This window comes from Lactuca saligna, chromosome 8 (assembly GCF_052625555.1).
Source record: "Lactuca saligna cultivar CGN05327 chromosome 8, ASM5262555v1, whole genome shotgun sequence".
NCBI lineage: Eukaryota > Viridiplantae > Streptophyta > Magnoliopsida > Asterales > Asteraceae > Lactuca > Lactuca saligna.
The window spans coordinates 21,788,802-21,804,568 of NC_136424.1; the positions used below are offsets into that span (position 1 = coordinate 21,788,802).

General features: G+C 36.9%; 1 protein-coding gene across 1 annotated transcript; it reads right to left on the reverse strand.

Annotated features, from left to right (window-relative positions):
• Positions 1-13,047: 13,047 nt before the first annotated feature.
• LOC145012390 (Papain family cysteine protease) lies at positions 13,048-14,914 on the reverse strand. The gene is made up of 5 exons (XM_078971188.1): positions 14,845-14,914; positions 14,231-14,740; positions 14,024-14,143; positions 13,690-13,933; positions 13,048-13,594 (listed from the first exon to the last, which is right to left on the reverse strand). Exons 1-5 carry the CDS (start codon positions 14,887-14,889, stop codon positions 13,323-13,325), a joined length of 1,191 nt encoding a protein of 396 aa, XP_078827314.1. The 5' UTR covers positions 14,890-14,914; the 3' UTR covers positions 13,048-13,322.
• Positions 14,915-15,767: the final 853 nt, after the last annotated feature.

The window sequence follows — 15,767 nt, forward strand, 5'->3', positions numbered from 1 at the left end:
GTGGATCGTCTATACCCATGATAGAATCAAGCTCTTCGTATGTGAGCCTATGATGCTCCCCTTTCAACTGGAATGTGAGGACTTTCGTGTCATCATCTCGTGCATATGTGCTAAGAAATTCCATTGTGGGTTCCTCGTAAGTTCTGTCACAAAGTCGAAGAAAACCACGCCAACCCAGTTTTAGGAACAAATTGTATACACCATCATGCACCCCAAGCTTTTTCATGAACTTTCTATGGTAGAATTTTGTCAGCCGGATTGCGCGACCCCGAAGGTTGGAGCGATAGGTTTTGATCTCAGCATTTGTAAGGGAAGGATCCCTCTTCTCCTCTTTTTTTTCGTTTTCCGGCTGCTTTGCGTGATGGACCGGCGACATCCTTTTGCGGGTTAGGATCGATCGATGATCCATGGGTGCGTGTCCGAGCTGCGGTTTTGCCCATTTTCGAAACCTACAATATCAAAAACAACTTCACCAACGTAATCCCTCACCTCACCACTCTCAAATCAATGCAACAATCTTTAGACCGAACACACAAAAAAAATCCAAGAAATAATGACACCCAACTTTTGACAATGTAAAATGGTTTCAACAACACCACTCGGTTAATTTGACAATCCCAACAAAAATTCGGCAGCAATACGAGACAAAATGGGAAAATCCCAACCAAAGTTTAAACAATTTTTGAACAAATTTCCAAGCAAATTAACCAATCTCAACCTTTCTCAAATCAATGTTTCCAAATAAACCGGGCAACAACTAACGATCCTAGGTAATTTCCAAAGCATAATTAGATGCAATTATCAAATTGAAACAATGCAATGTAATAAAAACCAAGGAAAGAGAATACCCGTATTATCCAAAAATTGAACTTGAACCCGGAATCCGCTACCGTGCACCCCAAACTTTGGTTATTCGTGGGTGCCAAAATGCAAGACTTGTTCATTGAAGGGATATTTTCAACTTGATTTGTGTGAAAAATCTGGCGGCGGCTCGTGGTGGCTCAAAAATTCTGGGAAAATTTTTGGTGAGATTTTGAGGTTTTGTTTGGTTAGATGTAAAGAGCCCTGAAAAAGAAACACTTTGGTGGTGTCGGAATTGCGAGAGGTGGTCAGAGTTGGCCGGAAAATGGTAAGAAAGCGGCGAGTTGGGTGGTGGTGGCGCCCCTAGACTCGGCAATGGATCAGAGTAAACTTCAGGTGGGGTTTGTAGAGTACGGAAAATGGTGAAGAATGGTGGTGGTCTCGTCGTATTCCGACCGGTGGAACTCCGGGAAATCAAATTTTTTGTGAAAAGTGGGTTTATGTGTTCTTGAGAGTTTGAGAGAGAATGGTGGGGTTTTTGAGAGAATGAAATGAAGAAGAGGAGTTGCTGGAGGTTTTCAATCCATATTCAAGTGTGGTCAACACCCGGTCAATGTTGGTCAACTCATTAAACCACCTGGTCAACGAAAGTCAAAGTTGGTCAACAAAATATGGGCTGGTCGTCAAAGCAGCATGCGGGTCGCGCAGAGGGGGCACGCGGGTCGCGCAGATCATGCAGTTAGGTATCTGATTTTTGTCGCAAGTTGAAGACCGGCCGCGCACACCAGCCGCGCACCCGTGCGCGGGTCACGCAGATCCCTGCTCCCGGAAATCGATTTTTCTCTGTTTTCTTCCGTTTCTTCACTAGTTCTTGATCCCAAATGCCCCAAACACCTAGAAACTCTTGATTTCTTCAAAAATGACTTCAAACGACGCATCAAAACATTTTCAAAACTTCTTTATTCGAACGTAGAAACATGAAAGCATAAAGCTTTCCAAAAATGCCTCTCTTTAACGTCTTAGGCGAGATGTCCTTCTAGCTTGGTTCAACACACCGGGACATCCAAGTGGATGACTTCAATAACACTTGCATTAAAACTTTCATAGAATGGCTTTAATCGGTGCCCGTTAACTTTGAAAATTTGTCCCGTTTCTTCACTTTGGATTTCCACCACTCCATAGTCAAAAGTCTTTATTACAACAAATGAGCCAATCCACCTTGATCTTAATTTGCCCGGGAATAACTTCAACCATGAATGGTAAAGTAAGACCCTATGTCCCGGTTCAAAATTCTTCTGGGTGATGGACTTGTCGTGGAAGAGCTTCGTTTTCTCCTTATAAATCCTTGTTTTTTCATAGGATTCGTTTCTCAATTCTTCTAGCTCTTGGAGTTGAAGTTTCCTATGCCTTCCAGCCTCGTCAATGTCGAAGTTGCATTTCTTGACCGCCCAAAATGCTTGGTGCTCTAACTCGACGGGAAGATGACAAGATTTTCCAAAATCTAATCTGAGGGCGACATTCCAATCGGGGTCTTATAAGCTGTCCAATATGCCCATAAGGCATCGTCAAGTCTCAAACTCCAATCCTTCCTTATCGGATTCACTGTTTTCTCTAGAATAGACTTCACTTCACGATTCGAGACCTCCGCTTGACCATTCGTTTGAGGGTGATAGGCAGTAGAGACACGATGAGTCACGTGATACTTCTTCAATAGAGCCTCCATCATTTTGTTGCAAAAGTGCGTCCCTCTATCACTAATCAAAGCCCTAGGCACACCAAATCTCGCAAAAACATTAGACTTTAAAAACTCGATAACCGTTTTGGCATCGTCCGATCTTGTGGCTTTGGCTTCAACCCATTTAGAAACATAGTCAACCACGAGTAAAATATAAACGTTGCCAAATGATACGGGAAATGGGCCCATAAAATCAATCCCCCATACGTCAAAAATTTCACAAACAAGGATTGGATTTTGGGGCATTTGGTTCTTTTGCGAAATGTTTCCCGTCCTTTGGCACCGCTCACAACTTTTGCAAAACATATAACAATCGCGTGACATGGTTGGCCAAAATAATCCACACTCAAGGCCCTTTCTCAAAGTCCGGCTAGGTCCGAAGTGTCCCCCACAAGCAAATTCATGAAAGAATTGCAAAATGGATTGATGCTCTTGTTGGGGCACACATCGCCTAATGATTTGATCGGGACAATGTTTCCACAAATAAGGTTCATCCCACACATAGTATTTTGCATTACTTTTCAACTTGTCTTTTTGAGCACGTGTGAATGTGTCGGGATACCTTTTTGTGACCAAAAAGTTAACGATATCGGCATACCAAGGAATAGATTGGGTAAGGGAAAAGAGATGCTCATCCGGAAACTTGTCCCGTAATGGGAGAGGAGTTTTGTTTGAAGTGATCTGACTTAGATGATCGGCAACGAGGTTCTCGCATCCGCTCTTGTCCCAGATTTCCAAGTCAAATTCTTGTAACAGTAGGATCCACCGGATGAGTCTCGGCTTTGCATTTTTCTTCGTCATCAAGTACTTAAGAGCTGCGTGATCCGAATACAGTATGACCTTGGTACCAAGTAGGTATTGTCTAAATTTCTCCAAGGCGAACACTATGGCCAATAGCTCCTTCTCCGTGGTAGAGTAGTTGCTTTGGGCATTGTCTAGTGTCCTTGATGCATAATAGATCACATGGGAGGCCCTCCCATTCTTTTGACCCAAAACGGCACCTATCGCATAGTTGCTTGCATCACACATGATCTCAAAAGGGAGATCCCAAATTGGTGCTTCCATGATGGGAGCGGATGTAAGCAACTCTTTGAGCTTGTCAAAAGCTTCTTTGCACGCCTCATTGAACTCGAAATCGACCTCCTTTTGCAAGAGTTGGCACATTGGTCTTGTTATCTTTGAAAAATCCTTGATGAACCTTCGGTAGAAACCTGCATGGCCCAAAAAGAACGAACTTCCCGAACACAAGTCGGGTAAGGTAAGCTTTGAATAACATCAATTTTGGCCTTATCTACCTCAATTCCTTTTTTAGACACAATGTGACCCAAAATGAGACCTTGACTCACCATGAAATGACATTTCTCAAAATTCAAAACCAAGTTTGTTTCAATGCATCTTTTTAAAATTTTTGTGAGATTAGTCAAACATTCTCGAAAAGAGTTGCCATGTACCGTGAAATCATCCATAAAAACCTCAATTATGTTTTCAACGTAATCCGAAAAGATACTAACCATACAACGTTGGAAAGTGGCCGGGGCGTTACACAATCCAAATGGCATTCTCCGTATGCAAAAGTACCAAATGGGCATGTAAATGTTGTCTTTTCTTGGTCCTCCGGTGCCATTTCAATTGGTTCAATAATGGGTGGATTTTGTTGTAGGGGTGGTGTTTCGGGAATTTCTTGGCGAGGGTCGGGACTAGAATCGGGCTCTATGTCACTTAATGAAGCGGTTTCAACCTCCGGATCCCCGTGAGGATTAGAAGTTTGACCACGTTCAATTCGCTTTTCCTTCGCTAAACGCCTTGCTTCTTTTTCGATTTCTGGATTGTAAATCAAGTCACCTGTACGCTGAGATCTGGGCATAGAGAAACAAATTGATTAAAAATAAACCAATCCCCGACAACGGCGCCAAAAATTTGGTGGTTGTCGAGGCCAACACAAATAATAACCCTAAATATTACACACTAAAATAGTGTATAGTGGTAAAGGGATCGAATCCACGGAGATTGGTTCAATTTATAACTCTATGAAAAAAATCTCTTTGTAAAAATACTTGTAAAATGACAATAAATATAAAATGGGGGGTTTTGGTGTTTTGAAACACTTGAAACAAACTAGAATTAACTATGATTTAAATAGACAAATGCAACAAAAATAAGAGTTTGATGTAAAATCAATAAGGGAGAGAAGGTTGACTTAAAGTTTCCTCACTTTGACTTTTGATGAACATATCATTAGATTCCAATGGTGCAATACTTTGATTTAAATCCTTAATTTGGCTATTGTAATCCAAGGAGCTTGAGATTACCTAGACTTTTCTTAATTGTTGAAATGGCTAGAGAAGCTCATAACAATTTCCTTAGTCAAAGTCACTAATTCCAAATAGCATGTAATTAGTGAAAGTCAACTAGCATTAAGAACCAAAAAGTCACCAAATCCAAGAGGGGTCAAATGCTTTCACCACCATGTTGGAGGAAATGTTTTTATGATTGTGTGAAGCAAAAACAACACAAAAATCATTTTTTGCTTGCTAATTTGAGGATCCTTTACTTAATCAAGAAATTAGCCAACTAATCACCACAAACACATTTAAACTCATGAACTAAAACATACAAGTAATGATAAGATGTTAAAACATAAAACATTCCCATAAAGATTCAAGAACATGTTCATGGATTCTTCAACATTCAACAAAAGTTCAAAGGATTAACCAAAAGTCAACCAAGATTAGCTTAGCCAAGCATAGCTAAACCCAAAGAAACAAAGTTAGAGAAAATTGTACCAAAGATTAAGCAAGAATCAAGAGGTAAAAATATGATGTTCTTCAAGGGTTCTTGGCCTTCAAAAGTCTTCAAAACTCCAGAGAGAATCTCCAAAAATCGGATGTCTAAGAGACTTCAAAAGATGGGCACCAACCTTCCTCAAATAGCCTTCCAAATGGATTTCCGAAATTACCCCTGCAGAGCCTTGCGCGACCCGCGTGCTGCTGCGCGGGTGGGTTGCGCGGGTGGTGCCTGACATGGGCTTCTTTGAGATTTTGGGCCTCCGAAGCATATCCCACTAGCCCAGATCGAATCCAATCACCTCCTAGCCCATTTTCTTCAAGTTTTTCTTCATTTTAATCCCAATTTGACCTCTCCAAATCCTCCAAAGCTCGTGAACTCGCCCGATTAATAATCTACGTACGCTTGAATATTCCCCCGCATCTTGCAAATTTAAAGTTTATTTCTCTCCAAGCCTTCCAATAATCATCAAGATCACTCCATGCATCATCTCCACTACCCATCAAGCCCAACATCATTTTTGTCTACCAAATCTCATCGCCTCCCATACGTCCCGAACACTCCCGCTCCGCTAGACCCGAAAACCTGCAATTATGCTCACAAGATTCGAAAGTACCCGAAATAGTCATAAAATAACAAAAAGGAAAGTATGCATGGAAATTATCTAAATTATGAATGAAATATGCTAAAATAAACTATAAAAAGAAGTAAACAAAACTAACTATCAGTAGTCAGCACCCCAGAATAGCTCGACATGGGTAGGTCAGTGCCCCATAATGGCTTGACACGGGAAGGACGGCACCCCAGAATGGCTGCATGGGTAGGTCGGCACCCCAGAATGGCCGTACCGGTTAGGTCAGGCACCCTAGAAATGCTTGGCAGTATGTATGTGATATGAATGTATGGTATGTGGTACGATGGGGGAACTCACTAAGCTTCGTGTTTACAATTTACAGTTTTGGTTTCAGGTACCTCTTCGTCGAAGGGGAAGGAGCTGGCGCGGTAGCGGCACATCATACACACACACACACACACACTGTTTTCCGCATTTATGAGATTGTTCTGGGATTTATACTCTGACATTTGATTGATTACATGTTTGTTTTTCAGACATAGTAAATGTTTATGAAATGGTTTGATCAGACAATGTTTATTTGCAAATGATTTTACTAAATATTGATTGAAAAATGAAATTTTTGAACGTGAAAAATGGGTCGTTACATATACGATGCTAGTCGTATGATTCCAAGTTTCTGTCCAATTGAAACTTTGGTGATGAGAATCTTTCCTTATTTGAAGGAAGTGAAGTATGATTTCCATTTCCACAATCCAATCGTAGAACATCATCTTCATGTAGAAAGCTTTTTCCAAAGGATTCGGGAAGACCATAGTTGTTAGAATTTGACATCTACAAAATGGGAGAAAATTCAAGTTAGTTGATAAGAATCCTTGATATAACACCCAAATGAAATATCAAGTCTAGGATCCAACACAATATTCTACAATTTGGAAGAGGGATGTCGTAATCCAATTGCAAAATATTTGTCGGTAGGTAAATTGACGATTTACCAATTCCACCATGAAAAACGAAAATTGAAAAATTAGGTTTTAAATGAACTGAAACTCCTAGATCTTTTGAGATTCATTGAACTTTTCAATGGCATGTTTAATCTCGATTATGGCCTTCAAGTTTGTGACTGGGATGCCGAGGATCACAAACAAAGTGTGGATAACCATACAAATCAGCTTGGTACTCTCAATGTCGATCACCACCCAATCAATGTGCCGGTTAACCACAGACGCTCCATTGATCACTGATAATCTTACGAGAAACCCATTGCCATCCTTCATTGGTCTCAGATTAGTGTGCCGGTTAACCACACACGCTCCACTAATGATCAACAAGGTGCAATGTGTAATTTCATGGATTAGCACAAATTCCACATTTTCCCTAAAGTAACTAAGATTTGGGAATTTGTAAAAGTGTTTAGTTACATCGTATTTCATTATACATATAATGAAAGGTTGTGTTATATCCTACCCGTTCGGCTAACGACCATCCACTAGTCAATAGTGCAGTGGGTAAGAGTGGATACCTATTCAATCGTCATTTTATAGACAATTTCCTTAAACACCCCTTATAGATCAACTTCGTGAATGAGACCTACTAACGGTAAGACTGACATTTACTTATATATATACATATATATATATATATATATATATATATATATATATATATATATATATAATATTAGACTTTTAATTTTATATAGTATAATGGTGTATTTTACTCTTTTAAAATACTAGGTGGTTTAAACTATTAATAAATTTGACTTTTAATTTAATTAATATTAAAGCATATTATTATGGATTTATTAATTATTTATTTTAATTATACACTTTATTTAATTTAATAAAACCATAATGGTGTAATTTGAAGTATTCAAAATACTAGGGTTTTAGAATTCAATATTTCAAAATTAAAACCTTTTAATCAAATTTTAAATTCCAAAACTTGAGGATGAATTTTGAAACCTTACAAAACATTAGGGTTTAACAATTTAAATTTCAAAAACTAAAACTTTTAAGTTCAAATTTAAACTATAAAACCTAAAGGGTGTAATTTGAAACTTTTCAAAACTTACTAGGTCAAGTATTTGACTCATAATAATCCTATATTATCCATATTTAACCAAATCCATCAATTTTGATAACAATAAAGATACCAATCATGGAAAAACGATTTTAGGCAAGAAAAATGAGTTTTGGTAATTACCCTCATCAAAAACTGTTCAAAAAATCAAAAATCACGGCAATAACACCCTGGACTTGCCGAGTCCACTGTGGAACTCATCAAGTCCACTGATGGACGCGCCGAGTCGGCTTCACAGACAACAAAAATTCGACCTTTTCATCCTTCGGCAGTTCAGTTTTACATCTATTCACTAGAAAACAACCTTGCTCTGATACCACTGATGGGTTATGAGCATAACATCATTCCTATGGTGTACATGCAACCATAATTGCTTTGATCTAGCTTTTTCTATAATGAACGTACAACATTGAATACCAAAACAATAGACCCTATGAACTAGCATCTAATTCGAAATTGACATATGGTTAGGGTTAGAAACTTTACCTTGATTGTTATGTAGCAATAACAATGACAATCCTTATTGATCTTGACTTCTGAAAGCCTAGTGCCTCAAATGTTGCACCTTTAATGGAGTCACAAACACCACTAGCAATAAGGAAGAACAAAGGAGAGGCTTCAAAAAACATCCAAGGGTTCTCTTAGAAGGGTTAAGGATGTTTTTGGGAGCCTTTAGTGTTCCTTTCTTAATTGAAACTTCTAGGGTTATCAACTTGGAAACCCTAATTTGCTTGCTTAGGCCCTAAGCAACATATGGACACCTTATTGGACAAGCCATGGATGAAATCCTTATGGACTCTCATAAAGATTTTGTCCACCCTAAACCAATATGGTCCATGATCCCAAACTATAAATATTACTGATTTACATAATCAATCCTCGCCGATTTAATCAGTCTCTTTTGATCACCATATTAATTTTCAAATTAATTTCTGATCAATACTGATTAAATAATATGATTTCTTAATTAATATATTATTCTTATAATATATTAATAAACCATAATTATCATCTTTCTACATAATTCATCATATTAATTTTTATGGTGAAGGCAACCCAAAAGGACCATGCTCATAATCGGTCAAGTACATACCAACATAGTTTTGGCCACTAGAATAAATAGATATTATAAATCCTATGTTGTTTATATTTATGCTTTTGATCTGTATTAACAATGATATCCCAAGGTTTTTAATATAATACATTTCTTCGGAAATGTTTTGATAAATTCTTTATCATATTTTTTGGAACAAATTCCGCAAAATATTTCATTGAAAATATACTCTGATTGTCAAATAAAACATAAATAAACCGGTCTTTCTGGCCTTGAAATTGGGATGTCAAGAGAATATCAGGAGGATCCCCTTGTCGGTGACCCTACAACAACATGAGATTAACATTGATTCACTTATTTGTAAAATGTGTAGGTTTGAAGAACATATTTTAGGTGGAGGCAACCCATTCCACTCGGAATTAGGTCCCACCATATTTGTTACTAAAAAGCCCTCCACAAATTGTATTACTAAAAGCCTCTCTTTGGCTTCCACATTTACATTAAGTTGCCTGCATTGACATTTTTTTGCTAAAAAAAAAATCCAAAAATACTTTCAGTTTTCAAAACTTTATACTTATATATATATATATATATATATATATATATATATATATATATATATATATATATATATTATGAATAATGGACTTCGATTAGGTTTTGTTTTGGATCCTCCATTGCATATTGTATGTGGTTTTTCGTTCCTTTAGGAGGTACGACAACGTGTGTCTCGTTAGGGTGACATTCCTTGTCCCTAACTATCCTTGGCTGACGATATTTTCAACTACGCATCAAACTAGTGTTCTTGACGAAAAAGGAAGACCTGTTGCATTCTATACATGATGTTGTAGTGTATTTGATTGGAAAGAAAAGACATAATTTTCAATAGTTCATAAATTCTCCCTTCCAAAGTTGCATATAACATCATCTCCTTAGGTTGTACTTGGAAGGATTAGTGTTTTTGTCCTCAAAGCCCCATATAACATCTACTTGTGCTTTATTTGGGTAGTTTGGTGTTATGTTGTCTTCTCTTGTACTTCAAAAATTCCTTTCTATTGTATCATGTTTAGGTGCGGGTGTTTTTTAATAAATTGTTTTACTCGTTCCAAAAGAAAAGATGGTATGTGATAATGTGAAAGAGACGATCATAATAAGTTCTAAAAGACATGTGTACAAGCATTTTTTTCTTTGTTATAAATGATAAAAAAAAATCTAAGGTGTTTGTTTTTGGGAAAATGACACAGTACCCCTACGATGTTTTGCACATTTACTCATTCAGTCTCTTAAGTTATTTCCATTTATTTTAAGGGAATGAAGTTATTAGCGACATGCCTTTTTAGGCCCTTCGTATTTAGTGGCCAATTCATGTTCCAGTTATGTGTTTTGCCATTTGAAAGTCAAAATCACGGGCATGTATCGTCACAGAGGAAGGAAGGAAAGAGGCAGAGAACAAAATCATCAAAACATGAAACACAATCCGATTTTGAGATTATCAATTTAATAGAATTAGTAAAACCAAAAAACCAAACGGATTATCACTTCCGACTTTGCCAAGTTGATTATCTCAAAGAGGAAGGAAAGAGGCAAAGGACAATGACATTATCACTCTCGATTTTTCCAAAAACCAAAAAACAGTTATCATTGATCCATAACAAGTTTAGTTCTAAGATACATCAAATTAAAACTTGTAAACAATTATGCCAAAAAAAAAAAAAAAAAACCAACTGAGCATCAACTGAATCTTCATCTTGTGATTTTGGCTTACCACCTCCTTCAAGAAAATCTTCAGGCTTAGATTTGGGATTACCACTTCCCTGATTTTGGACTTCAATAGCATGCACATGATTTTCAGCCTCATCAACCTACAAAAGAAACCCACTCCTAGGTCCATGTAGATTTCAATATCATCAATTAGAAATATATGGTTATAATTGAAAAAGCTCAAATATTTCTTGAGAATGGAGTACCATATTTGGGCAAGGATAATATTTCCTACCAAGATTCTTCTTGGAAGTGGAAGTCCTTATGATTGCCATGCTTCCACAATCGCACCTTACCATATTTTCTTGTTTGGATGCAGCAAAAGAAGAAGAATGAGGGAGATGAAGAAACTAAAAAAGAAGAAGAAAAGAAGAAACCGAGAAGGAAGGTGATAAAGAAACCGAAGAAGAAGGAAGTGAGATTAAAGAAGGAAGTCGTTGCAAAGAATAATATTTGAATTATTTTCATATATGCATCAGAATCTTTATTTACATATATATATATATATATATATATATATATATATATATATATATATATATATACACACACTAAAGATATGAAAGTTAGGAATAATAAACTTTCTAAGTGTTTGGTAAGATTAGTCCCTAAGGTTATGTATGTTTGTTCCTTTTTTTTTTTTTTTTTTGTCATTTTTGGTCCTCCAACTTATGTTGGTTTTAAAAAATTACTTAGACCCTTCACCTTTATGTTTTTGTTCACAAACAACTTTTTCACTTTCGTTTGAATTTTTCGTAACCCTCGCCTTTTATTACATATTATTAGTATTTAGTCTTTTGGCAGAAATGGTCCCTCATTATTATTATTATTATTATTATTATTATTATTATTATTATTATTATTATTATTATTATTATTATTATTGTTATTGTTAGACAAAATTACATGATCGGTCTCTATGGTTTACTAGATTTAACACATTGAGGACAACGATGAAAACCAAAATCACTCTTTTACTTCTAATCCGATTTTTTTTTTATTAATTTATATTTCTCTTTTTGGTTTTAAATTAATGTTTTATTTATTAGAAAATACACACCCAATACTATAAAGCCACCCACCAGCTGTCATCACCACCACCACCGCCACCAAAATTACATAAATGGTCCATATGGTTTACCCGTCGTCACAAATTCAGTCCTTACTACCTTAAAAGACCAAACTACCCTCACATTAACGGACAAAAAACAACGTTCTATATTTTCCGAATTGGTTTTCCGGCCACTGCTGTACATGGAAATAAAGTTCAATTTGTGAAACCATTTCTTTATTTTTCTCATTTATTGCAAGAAATAATGATTCTGATTTCTTTATTTATGTAATTAAATGACATTGTTTATATTCTTTTACTAGATTATCTCAATACAATTCAACATGTTACTTTACTTTACAAAGCAATACCTTCCGACCCCGACAACGCCGAAGAATCTTTTCTAGTTTATCTTAAACACCATGGTTATGTCCCCAAACTTTTTTTTTAAGTATTTACTTTTTGTCCAAGTTATTCATCATGGATAAAGTTGAAATAAAACTAAGTTTTTTTAATAAAGAAAAAGGAAAACAAAGATATATGTATTTCTTTATGTTAGAAAATAGAAAATGTGTGAAGATATATAGAAGACTTTATATACCAAGAAGAAAGACACTCATATTTTTTAGGTCTATAATCGTCTAAAAAAACAAACAGCTTGTGAACACTCACTTGTTACTCACATCCGATAAAAGATTATATAAAGTATGCAAACAAAAAACAGAACACCTCCTAAATTTTTTTGCCCAAATATGACTAATTTTTAAAACACATAATTTAATAAAATCTAAAGAATTACAAATCGTTAAATTTTGTCACAAACGTATTGAAAATTACATTCAACTAAATTCCTCTTAACATCCCTAAACCAAACACTTGAATTTTGTTCAAATATAATTAAAGAAAAAACCGTGGCAGGACCTATTCATGATCCGGCCCACAACAAAGCGCAATCCTGTTTGGTCATTGGTCCGAGTAGATTCTCGGATAGATTCAACCATTAATTTATTAGAACAAGATAAACTTTTGATAACATAAAATTAGTCAAATTTACGAAAATGGTCGCTACAGTTTATAAAATGTCATTGGTTTACTCCATAATTATTTAACTTTTTTTTATGAAGATAGTGAGGTTTCAATTTTTCAAGTTTTTTACGTGATTGGTACACAGCCCGGTCCATAGCCATTAGCCCACATGCAAAAAATGTAAAATAAATTTTTTTCTCCATAATATTCCATACAAATATGATCAGCATCACTTATATTTTACAAACGAGATATGAGTTCTCTTTGTTATATATTATATTCATGAATTGATGAACCTGTATATTACAAAAGGTTCAATAACCCCATTGCAATTAAAACGGATACTAAAAGTAAAACCTTCATAAAACGTATACTACTAATATATCAAGCAACTTTTGTGTTCACAAACTACCAACGTCATCGTAGACTTTAAACTTTAAAGACCTACAAGTTTCTACGACTTGAGGGTCACAACACCAGACACCATCGTATTCATACCACACATACCTTTCCCTCTACAAAGCCGATAGTATCCATTTTCTCCCCAACTTTTTCCCCATGAGTTCTTGATGATCCAATAAGGTGTGTTACCCAACCTCAGTATTGAAAACCCCTTCGCACCATATCCCACAACCAACACACCATGGTCCAACATCTTCTTCGGACATATCAATGGACACGATACTCCCCCAATGTACGTTTGCATGAACAACGCATCCAATCCAACTGCAATTAACATCAAGTAAATTCTTCAGCTTATCGTTTAATTCATGATTCATATAACAACAATGATGAGATAACGTCGATGCTTAATTAATTACCTGCAAGTGGGCCATGTTTAACCAAATGGGCAGCCATTTGATCTTCGTCGCTGGGTATGTTGGTGAAGTTTGCGACCTTCACGGCTACTTTCTCAGGGTCGAACTTGCATTCCCCAGACTTTCCGGTGTAAGGATACGACTCTTCTGCTTCAATACCTCCGGCGTTGATAAGATAGTTGTAAGCGTTTGTCATAAGTCCACCGGAGCATCCGCTATCACAAGCATCCTTCTCCGAAGGATCACACTAGAGAAAGATCGGAAGCATGGTGTTAATTAATGTCGTTATCCTATGATTTTTGGAGGGCAAGAGAGAAATATGTAAGAGATATCAAACCGTATGATCGCAATCAACGAGCTGTTGCTCGCTTAAGTTGCGAAGATTTCCAGTTGCTATGAAATTTGCTCCTTCGATCACCCCTGTTGTACTGAATGCCCAACACGATCCACAAGTACCCTGCGTCGATGTTCAATCAATTTCTTGTAGTTCAGAAATCAGGAATAGAGAAGAACACTTCACGTTCAATTAAGGAACCTTAATTACCTGCGTCTTAACCTCCGTGACGGCGCCTTTCTCTCTCCAATCGAAGTCCTCCGGCAATCCTTCAACATCCAATGGCGGTGCTGTTGCTAGGCCGTTTTTCTTCCTGTCAAGTCCTCCGCCTTTCATGCCTAAATACATACTCTCAAACTCCTCCGCTGACAGATCAGAGAACGGCGTAACGCCATGAACCGCCGTCGGATCCAGCAATTGATGTTCCGCAGCTCTAAGAAGATTCTTGGAAAATACACCGAGGCGGTGAAGGTATTCCTCTCTGGTAGAATACTTCTTCCCGTGTTCCTGTATAAACGCCGCGAACTTGTGTTCCGTCGGAGTTCCGAGGAGGTGGTTGTTCGGATTCTCGGTGACTTGAACTATTACAGGATCTACGAGTCTTGCATGAACGGCGTGAATGGCGCAAGTTAGCACACAGACAGCAGCGGCGTAAGCTAAACCACCACCTCCCATTGTTGTTCCCGGCGAAGCCCTCTTCCGTTCTACTGGCTGGAAAAGCTGATAAAACAAGAATTACAGAAGACTAATTTACTGATTTGCCCTTTTAGGCGGTGAAAGACGCGAATGGAAAAGAATGAGAGGATGCTAGGGAAGTCATTTACTTGAAAGCTGCCAGGTTGCCACACGTGGAGCGTGTATAATATCATATCGGCTTTAGCTTCAAACACGTAGTCCCTACTCACCGCTTCAACTGTCTCAACCAAGAGGTTAAATATGCAGAAACGGGCTTGGGCTTTCGGGCCAGCCCAGATGTGGCGGCTGCCCCATGTTTGACTGGTTAATGGGTCATGTAGGTATCGTTAAATTTGAAATTTCATTTTAATGTTCGTTCTTGTAGTTAGTTAGGGAAAATGTCATATTAACTTAAATTTCATTTGATTTTTTTTTTTTTTTTTTTAATTTTTTTTTTTTATATATCAAGAGAATAAAGTCAAATTTAACCGTTTTAAAATGTTCATATGTGACCTAATATCAGGTTAATAGGTAATATGGGTGTCACGAAAAAAAAGGACGGTGTCAGGCCATTAAATGAATTGGCCATGTGTATTACATTTAATTTGAATTGTTTTAACACTCCCCTCGTCCTCATTCAAGAAAAACCTTTGCTCCCACAAAAGTTCCCGTCCATGGCAATATTCATCTCAATCAAAGTTCATTTCCAATGTGTGTTCATCAACTGATCTTTTTGCTACTCTGATGGTATTCCTCTTGTGTTCGAGAATATCGATTTTGCCGGTATGTCTCATAAGGGTTTTTTGGTTTTCTTGAACGATTTACAGAAAAGAAGTGTGAAACTTTATTATTGTCATCCAAAATTAGACATCCCAAAAGCTTGAACATTGATTTCTAATGAACTTGAATATCAAGGGTTTATAGACATTGCTTATCGGTGTGGAGTATAACTGCCTGTGTATATGGACCATTTTGGTACTAATATACAAGTATTCTCTGATGGAGTTAGTAAGGAAAATGAAATTGAATACAATTTCTTTGTTATGTTAAACATGTCAATGGAAATGGAAGA

Coding starts and splice junctions, on each gene's coding strand:
- LOC145012390 (XM_078971188.1), bottom strand. CDS start 14,889: ATGATATTATACACGCTCCACGTGTGGCAACCTGGCAGCTTTCAA. Junction 14,741..14,844: donor GGCAACCTGGCAGCTTTCAA/GTAAATGACTTC, acceptor TTGTTTTATCAG/CTTTTCCAGCCAGTAGAACG. Junction 13,595..13,689: donor TAAACATGGCCCACTTGCAG/GTAATTAATTAA, acceptor TGTTAATTGCAG/TTGGATTGGATGCGTTGTTC.